The 13,549-nt window shown below is 37.9% G+C and overlaps 2 protein-coding genes across 2 annotated transcripts; one reads left to right on the top strand and one right to left on the bottom strand.

The window, feature by feature from the left end:
• Window positions 1-4,464: 4,464 nt before the first annotated feature.
• Window positions 4,465-6,850, bottom strand: LOC149131996 (heat shock protein 70 B2-like). Its single transcript, XM_089365737.1, has one exon. It carries the CDS (start codon window positions 6,607-6,609, stop codon window positions 4,738-4,740), a length of 1,872 nt encoding a protein of 623 aa, XP_089221863.1. The 5' UTR covers window positions 6,610-6,850; the 3' UTR covers window positions 4,465-4,737.
• Window positions 6,851-7,452: 602 nt separating this feature from the next.
• Window positions 7,453-9,919, top strand: LOC106881232 (heat shock protein 70 B2-like). Its single transcript, XM_014931542.3, has one exon. The coding sequence runs from the start codon at window positions 7,777-7,779 to the stop codon at window positions 9,682-9,684; it is 1,908 nt and encodes a 635-aa protein (XP_014787028.3). The 5' UTR covers window positions 7,453-7,776; the 3' UTR covers window positions 9,685-9,919.
• The last annotated feature ends 3,630 nt before the right edge of the window (window positions 9,920-13,549 follow it).

Genomic DNA, 13,549 nt, shown 5'->3' with positions numbered 1-13,549 from the left:
TAGTTCTTTTTTTTTTTATAATGGGTATCCATTATTGCTTAATACCTATTTGAGTAATAAAACATCCAGGGAAATAATGTGTAAGTTCAGCCATGTTCCATTGGAAGGCTACTGTCATCTTATAAAAATCTAAACTAAGTATTAAGCAGCAGCAACAGCCCACAAACCCTGGCTGAAGCCCCTTTTGATTATTTTTAAAAAAAAAACATTTTTTTATTTTTCATCTTCCATCAAATATTCTCCACCTTATTAAAGTTATGTAATCAACTTTTGAAACAATTTTTTTTTTAACCTTTTTATTTGAACAATTAATTTTCTTTGTAAGTTTTTTGTATAAAAATATTAAAAATTTTTTTTACTTTTGTTTGATTTTGGTATTTAATTTTCTTTGTTCTTACCATTTATATAAGACCTTATTAGTCAGGATGTTTCCATCTCAACAAGACTGTTTCTTGTAAAATAATCACTTCTTCAAACCAAACTTCTTGCTAACATTTTTTTTTTTTTTTAAGTGACATCTTTTTAAGTCTGAAATTCCAAATTAAAACATGTTAATAAAAACCATTTTAAAATTTAAATGTTTATACTTTTGATTAGAAATTGTTGTTATTTTCTCTCTTCTCCCCTTTTTTTTTTCTTTTTTTGTTTCATTGTACCATTTCGAGCGTGGCCGTTTTCGTGCGGGTGACACGTAAAAGCACCCACTACACTCTCTGAGTGGTTGGCGTTAGGAAGGGCATCCAGCTGTAGAATCTCTGCCAAATTAGATTGGAGCCTGGTGTTGCCATCCGGTTTCACCAGTCCTCAGTCAAATCGTCCAACCCATGCTAGCATGGAAAGCGGACGTTAAACGATGATGATGATGATGATGATGTTATATATCTTCATATACTCTTTTACTTGTTTTCAGTCATTTGACTGCGGCCATGCTGGGGCACCGCCTTTAGTCGAGCAAATCGACCCCAGGACTTATTCTTTGTAAGCCTAGTACTTATTCTATCGGTCTCTTTTTGACAAACCGCTAAGTTACGAGGGCGTAAACACACCAGCATCAGTTGTCAAGCAAAGTTGGGGGGACAAACACAGACACACAAACATATACACACACATATATATATATATATATATATATATATATATATATATATATATATATATATATACGACGGTTAAGAATTGGATCAGTCTGGTTACAGAGAAGAAGCGATGAGCAAATTTCATATCTGCACATTTTCTGATTTTCATTCAAATCATGTGGTACCCATCTGTCGAGAGTTTTTGATTTTCCAATCACATGCAAATGGTTGCAGGCAGTTTTCTGGTTAACTTGAAGTTCTTTTGCCAGCTCTCCAGTGGTTTTATGTGAATCTTTCTCAATGACGGTCTTTAATTGACCGTCATTAATGACAGAGGGGCATCCACTATGCTCATGTTCTTCAAGGTTCAGGTCTCCACTGCAAAATTGTTTAAACCATTTCCTCACCAAACATTTTGTTGATAACATGACCAGTTTCAGCTGCTTTATGTCCTTTGAAGTTGAATAGCAAAAATGCTCGAATATTGTGCTTTGACAGTTCCATTGAGATAATTGTAACAATGGTGAAAATAATATCAATGTTAATTGATACATTTGGGCAAGTCTATGTCTGTATTATTATTAGACAATTTCAAAAAAATGTTTAAAAAAAAATTCAAACCTCTGTAAAAATCCAGTACAAATTCTTCATAGTTCAAAGCGTTGCTTACTTTTTACTCAACCTGATATATAGAAAACATACATACACACACACACACCATACACAGATATTTGGACTAAATGTGACAGTTTGCATAAAAGAAAATACAATATCCCATTCAAAAATAAAATTATTTTGAAAAATCAAAAAATATCAGCTTGACTACAGCTGTGAGATAACAGTTCACTTAAAGTAACTGGCCTCTGCTTCCACCACAGTCCCAAGACTCTGCTAGAACCAGGCACATATCTTCCTCACTGTGTCCTTGGAATATCTTTGAATACCATGATTTTGGCCACCATCTTCACCTTGGTGCTGCAAGCAGAATGAAAGGTGTCTTTTGTCCTAAATGAAACGAGCAGCATGCCAAATTCGACCCAAGAAACGATTCCAGAAATCTGTTATGTGCTGCTTTTTTGAAATCCATAATTATATCACCAAGTCCCTCATTCTGCAGTAAGTCATTTATTTTGGTTAAAAGTCTTCTATATGTGTTTTGACTTCTGTCAGAGAGCAATGCAAACAATTGTGGGACATCAAAATTATCAATTTTAATGTGAAGTATATATAACCAAAACAAATATACCAGAGCTGCACTTAAATGTTCCATCTGCCACCCAGTTCCTGTGCCGTTTTAACTGTCGAAGTGCTTTGTCACTTGCAAATATTAGTATTCATTTTGAATCTTCCATCCTGCTGTCATACTGTAAAAACGTTTCATCATTGTCAAGGTAAGAATAGAAAACCCAACATTTTTAATTTTGGGCAAACAATAGAGAAACGAAAAAGAATATGTATGTATGCATACATGCATTCATGTTTGTATGTATGTGTGTGTATGTATGTATGTGTCGTTACGATCAGGCAAATTCTTAGGTATAAAAAGAGATGAACTTCTGAACGTAGTAACAAAATTGTAAAATCAGTGAATTAACATTCAAGGATGAAATTATGTAACAAAAATGTATTTTATATAAGTCAATTAAAGGATATATTTGATATTTTAGTGATCCATTTGCAAATAAGTTAAATATCCAAAGAATTTAATGTCCAGTATTTGATTGTTCAAAGATATGTTGTAAACGGTCCGATCCGTATGCAGCTCTCTTTTAATCTTTTTTTAAAAAATTTTTACTATCAACGCCAATCCGTTAAAAAGAGAACAGTTGTCTAGGCAACGTCATTTCAACTCTCATCGCAAAACGCTTATCTCCCCTCAACCAGATTTTGAAAACATTCTAAGTTCTCTCCCTTCGTTATATTTTCTCATTTGCACTGATTATAGATATACATTACATTTTCCCTCTCAAAGGAAGAAAGTTGAACGCAGTGAAAACCTTAATTGCAATGACAAAATATGAGAACTGCATAAGGGATACAAATATATGTAACATCCTGTCACAATCAGCTGACTCGAGATAGTGTATTCGCAATGACATTGTCTTTATCTTTAAAATGTTGAATATTGAGATTAAATTCTTGCAAAGCTAAAATATGGTGGTTGAATTGTAATGTAGTGAAAAAATCAAGAAAGAATTTGAGGGTATAGGCCCCTGCGAGGGTGAAGTTTAAAATATGAATGGACTTGGAATTTACTGAACCATCATTTTGCATGGTGTGCACTCGAAGTAGATGAAAAGCTTTTCTGGTGTCGTGCATATCTGATGCATTATGACCATTAAGTAGAGAATGGAAATCCACGAGAAGCATTCGGAAACGATTTCGCTGAAAGAGGTGTATTCGGAAACAGATGTGTTAGATATATATAGATCTGGGAAAGGGAACACAAATGCTAGATGTGCATGCGGTCGCAACGATAACATTGATTGCTGTAGCAGGTTGGTGAGTGGGGTGATGTGATGGCGTATATTAGTGAACAAATGTTATTCATTATAGAAGTTATGTGGTGGGAATCGATGTGTTCGGGATGAAACTACATTCAGTTGAGAGCGGTACATAATTAGATGTCTTTTAACGATGTCGGCAGCTTCACAAAACCATTTGGTGAATAGGTGAAGTAACACAAACTCTCCTTCACCTGTTAATCAATTTGGTGGGCTTCGCTAGAGATCTTACGTACTCCTAAGATTTTTCACAGAATCAAGTTATGTTCCTAATAAAACGTTGACCGAGAATCACTATGTACAAAGATGCGATTAGCTATATTTCATTTCAAAAATATTCCTGTGTTTAAGGATGAAGATCAAAGTAATTGTAATACATTTCACATTACAAAATCACTAGTTTTCTACAATATAAATTCGGGAATTTGAAGATGTTATTTCTACTTGTGAAAGATATCTGAATCTTGTTGGTATATTTCTCACTTATATTCTTGAAGCTGAGTGACAGAAATACAGTGAGAGCCACTTATTCTAATCACGTATAATGTTAATAGGTTATTGTCATGAAATTTAGTCTTTTTACGGAAATCCTAGGTTGATTAAGTTAATTGTAAAGACAGGGTTATTGATATCGAATGACATTTGTCAATAAGGAATCAAAATAGGCGTCTTCAAATGTAAGGTTCACTAAAGCGCCATTAGCTACTTCGCCTTTGGCTCTTATGCTTCCTCTCCGGTAAACATATCTACTTGTTTATTGTAGAAGTTACCTGAAGATTTTTAAATGAAACTTGCAACAAAACAACAAGGAATAGCATGCATAAACATACGAGTAATATTTCATATGAAACAAGAAATAAACGAATATAAAATAACGACGAGACTCTTGTGAAATAAAATATCAATTATATTCTTCTAAAAATACATACAAAGATTTTGGAGATTGTTTTACAAAATGTGAATGGGATGAATGAATAAATTATGAAAGTTCACAATGTTGTTGAACTGATACGAATGAGAATAATTTAAGAAATTACATAAAGTGATGTAATATGAAAAGAGTACTGAGAAATAGATATATCACAGTATTTTATCAAATGTTCGTATGAGTAAATAAGATATTAGTCCATTTCTTCAATCGTAGGACCACTGGTCGCTTATGATGTGCAATGATTATTGTTAGAAGAAGACGATGTGTGTACTTTGGACATGATGTGAGAGCAAATTTTCTGTGCTTCCTGAAGTTTGTAGGTAAATTCGTCTGTGTCTGCTAGACTGTTGTTGTCTATCCACTGTAAAGTTTGTTCACACATTTCCACTGCTTGCTTCTTGTCTTGTTCGGAGAGTTTGCCGTTCTCTTCATTGAGTGCTTGTTTCACACTGAATATGTAATGCTCCAACTGGTTTCGAGCTGCAATACGTTGGCGTTGCTTTTCGTCTTCTGCCTCGTATTGTTTAGCTTCGTTGACCATTCTTTCGATTTCCTCTTTGCTCAAACGACCTTTGTCGTTGGTGATGGTAATTTTGTTGCTTTTGCCGGTACTTTTGTCGACGGCAGAAACGTTGAGTATTCCATTGGCATCGATATCAAAGGAGACTTCTATTTGAGGTACGCCTCTGGGAGCTGGTGGAATGCCACTCAAGTCGAAACGTCCGAGGCAGTTGTTGTCTTTTGTCATTGCTCTTTCTCCTTCGAACACCTGAATGGAAACAGCCGGCTGGTTATCTGAATACGTAGTGAATACGTTGGATGCCTTACACGGTATTCTGCTGTTACGCTCGATAAGTTTGGTCATCACACCACCAGCCGTTTCGATTCCAAGAGATAACGGTGCTACATCTACAAGTAGTACGTCTTTGATGCAATCGCTCGTGTCTCCAGACAGAACAGCAGCTTGTACGGCAGCTCCGTAGGCGACAGCTTCGTCTGGGTTGATGGATTTGTTGATGGGTTTTCCTTGCATGAAGTCGGCAAGTAATTTCTGGATTTTGGGAATGCGTGTCGATCCACCGACCAACACGATGTCGTCGATGCTGGATTTATCGAGTTTGGCGTCTCGCAGAGCTTTCTCAACTGGTTCTAGAGTCGATCGGAAGAGGTCACTGCAAAGATCCTCGAAGCGTGCTCTGGAAATCTTCGAGTGAAAATCAATGCCTTCATACAGAGAATCCAGCTCTACTGAAGCTTCTGAACTGCTCGATAGCGTTCGTTTTGCTCGTTCACATGCAGTACGCAGACGTCTGATAGAGCGTGGACTTTGTTTCAGATTTTTCTTGTGTTTACGCTTGAATTCTTCGACAAAGTAGTCAACGAGCCGGTTGTCGAAGTCTTCTCCTCCGAGATGTGTGTCGCCAGCTGTAGCTTTCACCTCGAAAAGAGATCCTTGGTCGATTGTCAGGATGGAAACATCGAATGTACCACCGCCCAAGTCGAAGATCAGAACGTTCTTCTCACCAGATAAGTTTTTCTCGAGACCGTAGGCGAGTGCGGCGGCCGTTGGTTCGTTGACGATTCTCAACACATTCAAACCAGCTATACTAGCTGCATCTTTCGTTGCCTGTCTCTGAGAGTCGTTAAAGTAAGCTGGCACCGTTACTACTGCGTCTTTCACTTTACAGCCCAGATACGACTCGGCTGTCTCCTTCATTTTACTCAATACCATCGAGCTAATCTCTTCGGCTGAGAACTGCTTTTGCTCTCCCTTGTACTCCACTTGTACATGTGCTTTATTACCGTTTCTGTTCACCACTCGGAATGGCCAATGTTTCATGTCGCTTTGTACGGACGTATCGTTAAAGTGACGTCCAATTAAACGTTTGGCATCGAACACCGTGTTCTCAGGGTTGAGGGCCGCTTGGTTTTTCGCTGCGTCACCCACCAGCCTTTCGGCATCGGTGAAAGCCACATAGCTTGGTGTTGTCCTGTTTCCCTGATCGTTGGCAATGATTTCCACTTTACCGTGTTGAAACACACCTACACAAGAATAGGTTGTTCCTAGATCGATTCCGATAGCAGGTGCTTTTACCATTCTTCTTCTTCTTCTTCTTCTTTCTGTCGTTCGCTCAAAATTTGCAGTATAAAACTTGAGAATTTCTTTCTTTCTTCTTTTATCTCTTTTCTTTGTATTTCAGTTGTATCAGTAGAATATATAAATGTATTATATGTGGATGAGTGTTGCTTCAACGTATGTATAACTGAGATAAATGTTTCGCAGCTGAGACTCTTGTCTCGAATTGTTCACAGTAGTGCTTCTGTAGAATCTGATTGACAAGCTGTGTGAGCGATGCTGTATATATAGTGCAGAGTTACACCCCCTTCCCACTGTGACGTCATTACCAGTGCTTTCTACTCATTTCGATGTTGTTCTACCAGTTGCGACAGGTTTCTGGAACGTTCCAGAAGTTTCCTTTTAATTCCAATAGCTTCTTTTACATATAGACATGAATTTGTATAGGACATTTACTCATAATTTGTGTTTTTTAGTAGAAGAACACTGTTTCATGGATGAATATTGCCGTCATATCAAATAATAAACATCGTCGTTCACGTACTTTTGCCATTTATCGCTTCTCGCAACTTTTATTTTTGTTCTGAAACTTTTCTTGGTTTGAAATATTTTGTGTTGCTCTTTGTTTATGTTTTTCGATCGAAGTGCTACTATAACAAACAAATTCGCATTTTCATTTCGGGACTTTTAAACTATCGACGACTTGAACATTACCATACTCACTAGAAATAGCAGTCAAAATCACAATTATGAGTAAATATCCTATACAAATTCACGTCTAAATGTAAAAGAAACTATTGGAATTAAAAGGAAACTTCTGGAACGTTCCAGAAACCTGTCGCAACTGGTAGAACAACATCGAAATGAGTAGAAAGCACTGGTAATGACGTCACAGTGGGAAGGGGGTGTAACTCTGCACTATATATACAGCATCGCTCACACAGCTTGTCAATCAGATTCTACAGAAGCACTACTGTGAACAATTCGAGACAAGAGTCTCAGCTGCGAAACATTTATCTCAGTTATACATACGTTGAAGCAACACTCATCCACATATAATACATTTATATATTCTACTGATACAACTGAAATACAAAGAAAAGAGATAAAAGAAGAAAGAAAGAAATTCTCAAGTTTTATACTGCAAATTTTGAGCGAACGACAGAAAGAAGAAGAAGAAGAAGAAGAATGGTAAAAGCACCTGCTATCGGAATCGATCTAGGAACAACCTATTCTTGTGTAGGTGTGTTTCAACACGGTAAAGTGGAAATAATTGCCAACGATCAGGGAAACAGGACAACACCAAGCTATGTGGCTTTCACCGATGCCGAAAGGCTGGTGGGTGACGCAGCGAAAAACCAAGCGGCCCTCAACCCTGAGAACACGGTGTTCGATGCCAAACGTTTAATTGGACGTCACTTTAACGATACGTCCGTACAAAGCGACATGAAACATTGGCCATTCCGAGTGGTGAACAGAAACGGTAATAAAGCACATGTACAAGTGGAGTACAAGGGAGAGCAAAAGCAGTTCTCAGCCGAAGAGATTAGCTCGATGGTATTGAGTAAAATGAAGGAGACAGCCGAGTCGTACCTGGGCTGTAAAGTGACAGACGCAGTAGTAACGGTGCCAGCTTACTTTAACGACTCTCAGAGACAGGCAACGAAAGATGCAGCTAGTATAGCTGGTTTGAATGTGTTGAGAATCGTCAACGAACCAACGGCCGCCGCACTCGCCTACGGTCTCGAGAAAAACTTATCTGGTGAGAAGAACGTTCTGATCTTCGACTTGGGCGGTGGTACGTTCGATGTTTCCATCCTGACAATCGACCAAGGATCTCTTTTCGAGGTGAAAGCTACAGCTGGCGACACACATCTCGGAGGAGAAGACTTCGACAACCGGCTCATTGACTACTTTGTCGAAGAATTCAAGCGTAAACACAAGAAAAATCTGAAACAAAGTCCACGCTCTATCAGACGTCTGCGTACTGCATGTGAACGAGCAAAACGAACGCTATCGAGCAGTTCAGAAGCTTCAGTAGAGCTGGATTCTCTGTATGAAGGCATTGATTTTCACTCGAAGATTACCAGAGCACGCTTCGAGGATCTTTGCAGTGACCTCTTCCGATCGACTCTAGAACCAGTTGAGAAAGCTCTGCGAGACGCCAAACTCGATAAATCCAGCATCGACGACATCGTGTTGGTCGGTGGATCGACACGCATTCCCAAAATCCAGAAATTACTTGCCGACTTCATGCAAGGAAAACTCATCAACAAATCCATCAACCCAGACGAAGCTGTCGCCTACGGAGCTGCCGTACAAGCTGCTGTTCTGTCTGGAGACACGAGCGATTGCATCAAAGACGTACTACTTGTAGATGTAGCACCGTTATCTCTTGGAATCGAAACGGCTGGTGGTGTGATGACCAAACTTATCGAGCGTAACAGCAGAATACCGTGTAAGGCATCCAACGTATTCACTACGTATTCAGATAACCAGCCGGCTGTTTCCATTCAGGTGTTCGAAGGAGAAAGAGCAATGACAAAAGACAACAACTGCCTCGGACGTTTCGACTTGAGTGGCATTCCACCAGCTCCCAGAGGCGTACCTCAAATAGAAGTCTCCTTTGATATCGATGCCAATGGAATACTCAACGTTTCTGCCGTCGACAAAAGCACCGGCAAAAGCAACAAAATTACCATCACCAACGACAAAGGTCGTTTGAGCAAAGAGGAAATCGAAAGAATGGTCAACGAAGCTAAACAATACGAGGCAGAAGACGAAAAGCAACGCCAACGTATTGCAGCTCGAAACCAGTTGGAGCATTACATATTCAGTGTGAAACAAGCACTCAATGAAGAGAACGGCAAACTCTCCGAACAAGACAAGAAGCAAGCAGTGGAAATGTGTGAACAAACTTTACAGTGGATAGACGACAACAGTCTAGCAGACACGGACGAATTTACCTACAAACTTCAGGAAGCACAGAAAATTTGCTCACCTATCATGGCCAAACTACACACATCGTCTTCTTCTAACAATAATCATTGCTCATCACAAGCGACCAGTGGTCCTACCATTGAAGAAATGGACTAATATCTTATTTACTCATACGAACATTTGATAAAATACTGTGATATATCTATTTCTCAGTACTCTTTTCATATTACATCACTTTATGTGATTTCTTAAATTATTCTCATTCGTATCAGTTCAACAACATTGTGAACTTTCATAATTTATTCATTCATCCCATTCACATTTTGTAAAACAATCTCCAAAATCTTTGTATGTATTTTTAGAAGAATATAATTGATATTTTATTTCACAAGAGTCTCGTCGTTATTTTATATTCGTTTATTTCTTGTTTCATATGAAATATTACTCGTATGTTTATGCATGCTATTCCTTGTTGTTTTGTTGCAAGTTTCTTTTTAAAAATAAACAGGTAACTTCTACAGTAAACAAGTAGATATGTTTATCGGAGAGGAAGCATAAGAGCCCAAGGTAAAGTAGCTAATGATGCCAAAGTGAACCTTAGAGTGGAAGCCGCTTATTAATCTTCAACTGAATCAACCTAGGATTTGCGTGAAAAAAAAAATCAGTTACATGACTATATGCTAATAATATTATACATGATTAGAATAAACGGCTTTTACTGTATTTCTTTCACTCTGTTATAAGAATAAAAGTGAAAAGTGTAAGAAGAAAATGCAGATATCTTTCACAAGTACAAATAACAGCTTCAAATCTACAATTTATAGCGTAGAAAGCTAGTGATTTTTGTAAGCTGAAATGTATTACAATTACATCTTCATCATTATATAAAAGAATATTTCTGAAATGAAATATAGTTAATCACATCTTTGTACATAGAGACCGTCGGTCATCATTTTATTACGAACATAGCTTACTCATCTTAAGACTACGTAAAGTCTCTGGCGGAGCCCACAAAGTTGATCAACAGGTGAAGGGCAGTTCATGTTACTTCACCTGTTCACCAAATGGTTTCGTGAAGCTGCAGATGGCTCCTGAGACATTAGAATCGTTGAAAGACATCTAAATCATCTACCGCTCTAAACTGAGTGTATTTTCACACCTAACACATCGATTGCTATCACATAAAATCTAAAATCCAATAACATTTGTTCCCCAAAGTACACCAACGCACCGCCTCAACACCATCTTGCTACATCAATCAACATTATCGGTTTTATACCGCGGACGTCTGGCAGCTATATTTCTCCTTTCCCAGACGTATATATCTAACACATCCCCCTTACCCTCTGTCTCAGTATACACCATTTTCAGTGAACTACTTTCCGAATACTTGTAGTGGATTTTCATTCTCTTCTTAACGGTCATATCGCATCAGATATGCAATACACCAGAAGAACTTTACATCTACTTCAAGCGTAGACCATGCAAAATGCTGGCTCAATAAATTCCAAGTCTGTTCATATTTTTAACTTTGGCCTCGTGGGAGTCTGTGTTCTCAAATTCCTTCTTGATGGTTTTCACTACATTGCAATTCAACCACCATATCCTCCTACACATAGTTGAAGTTTCCCTGAACCTTCACGCCACCGATGAGATATTCTAGGCTTGGTTTTGAGTTCGTGGCTCGCTATAGGGTTAGCTAACTGTCCCAGTAGTTCTCAATAAGAAAGAGAACCATTTCCATTTTCCTGTCAAATTCCATAGAATTTTCAGAATTTAGCTCTTGTCTACAGCTTCTGGAATATCTCACATCAAGCTCCAGCCGTAATCTGCCGTCATGTTTATGTTCGATCTTCGTTGGTCACGTTCTTCCAATACTTTTATATTTTCATGAAAGTGTTCACCTCGTTCTTTGCTAACACCACTCAGGTTGTCTGGAAACTCACACAAGTGACTGTGTAAGTAATGCAGCTTATGCGCATTCTATATCCAAGTTCTTGCAAATTCAGAAGCAGCTCCTTCACATACTTTTGATAGTTGTCAGCTTTACTGTTTCCAAGAAAATTCTGCACCACATCAAAGAAGGCATTCCAAGTTCTAGCCTCCGCCACACTCATTATTGTAACGAAATGTGGATCCCTGAAGAGTGTTCTTATTTGAGGTGCATCAAATATTCCTGCCTTCTTTTTTTCCGTCACTGAGACTTGGAAAAGTTGTACATATATATCTAAAGCAATCTCCACGGCGATGAAGAGATTTGATGAATTGCTCACCAAGTTTCAACACAGGTTTAGAAAATTTTGTGGGGAGCCCAGGTATTGTCCTGGTCTGCAAGTTTTACTTTAAAGTAAGCAAGATAAAGCTTCTCGGCAAAATTATTAATGTTGCGCCTTTGAGGACCTTTCCACAGACGTACCAGAGGATATCGGGATCATTACAGTACGTCCTTCTTACTGATGCAGCCATAACTAGATTACAGTAGTTCAGTTCACACCTAAAAAAAGAAGGGCTTTAAAGCAAAACTCAGCTTCAACACATTCAAAATTAGTGTGACAATCCAGCCAAAATACTCGCAAATTGCGGTGCAAAGTTAACTTTTGGTGTGTTCCAGATAAATATAGTTATATGCTGATAGCACGAAAATCTAATGTGACTGAGGAAATCTGAGGTCAGTTTTGGAATAAGCACCTAAAAATTAGTCTAAAACAACACTCAGATTTATGCCAGAAAATAGAAGTTTTATTTTGTTGACCAGTGTAATACAACTTTTATATCTTTGCTAGCTTTTTTCGAATAAGAAAGAAATTTAGTGTTTGGATTTAGAAACTTACACGTCACCAAATTGAAAGATGAGCATATAAATTTCTAAAATTATATATTTTCCATTAGTGAGAAACTATTCGATAACGAATTAATACATGAATAAAATTTTTAGTTAAATGCTGTCACAAGTACCTCCCTGGGTACTGAACAGAAAATGGAAAAGGTGTTGTCCAGAAGGATAGCGAGGCAGATGCGCTAAAAAAAAAAGGCATTCTGACTTATAGGGCTTACACTTTCGGATAGCTATGAGCAGGGATATGGTCCGGAAGCCAAAAACGCTGGACGGCTCCGCTAACACAGGCTCGACCATAAACCTTACGTTTTATAAATAATGGATAGGCACCGAAGCATGTTCTAACACTTTGTCTGAAATGCAGAATTTTTTTTTAGAAGAAATTTTATGCTATAAACTTTCTTCAAGGAACCAACCATACTTGGAGACGAGCAAACCCACAGAATAGAGTGGGAAATTACACAGTATACTAGAAGAAATTATGCACTTAGATGAGTACTGTTTAAGCATCGCGTATGAAGAAACAAAATAGAAGAGGGTTCTTGTCTTTCATCTTATTCCTATTCTCTTTCCGTACTTTTCTAGTTTTAAGTTTACTTCGAAAAATTTGAGACTATGTTTCATAAAGATACGCTGAACTTTTAACAATAAATTTCTTAAATAGTTCGGAAAATGTTAAAGCGAAAGATTATTGAGAAAGACGCGAGGTAAAATCACCCACATAGGCAATCCGTGTTTTATTGTTTGCGAAATCGCAGTCTACGATGCTTGGATGGTATTCATTCCAAGGAATACTGGCTTTCGACGATCTGAATAATATCCGACGCTATTCTTTTTGTATAGATTCAATGAAAGATTGTCTCGGTTGGAAAGCAAACTTCTTTGGTGCACCTGTACCTAAGATTGTATGTTTATCACCTTTGATGAACGAATGTATGTATGTATGTACGGACGTACGTATGTATGTGTGTATGTGTGTGTGTGTGTGTGTGTGTGTGTGTGTGTGTGTGTGTGTGTGTGTGTGTGTGTGTGTGTGTGCATGCGTGCGTGTGTATGTATGTATGTATTACCACGAAATTTTTTCTATTGGTCGGAAGAAATGTTTCGGAAAATACACACGAGTTGGATTTGTTTCCTCATAACCTTTCAGAAAAATTGGTATGGTTTAATGAAATCTTCTGCAAA

This window comes from Octopus bimaculoides, chromosome 18 (genome assembly GCF_046866305.1).
Source record: "Octopus bimaculoides isolate indiv1 chromosome 18, ASM4686630v1, whole genome shotgun sequence".
NCBI classification, from domain to species: domain Eukaryota; kingdom Metazoa; phylum Mollusca; class Cephalopoda; order Octopoda; family Octopodidae; genus Octopus; species Octopus bimaculoides.
This window is presented reverse-complemented; position numbering and strand designations above follow the sequence as displayed.

Bases quoted from the DNA above. Each gene is read 5' to 3' on its own strand.
- LOC149131996 (XM_089365737.1), bottom strand. From the start codon at position 6,609: ATGGTAAAAGCACCTGCTATCGGAATCGATCTAGGAACAACCTATTCT.
- LOC106881232 (XM_014931542.3), top strand. From the start codon at position 7,777: ATGGTAAAAGCACCTGCTATCGGAATCGATCTAGGAACAACCTATTCT.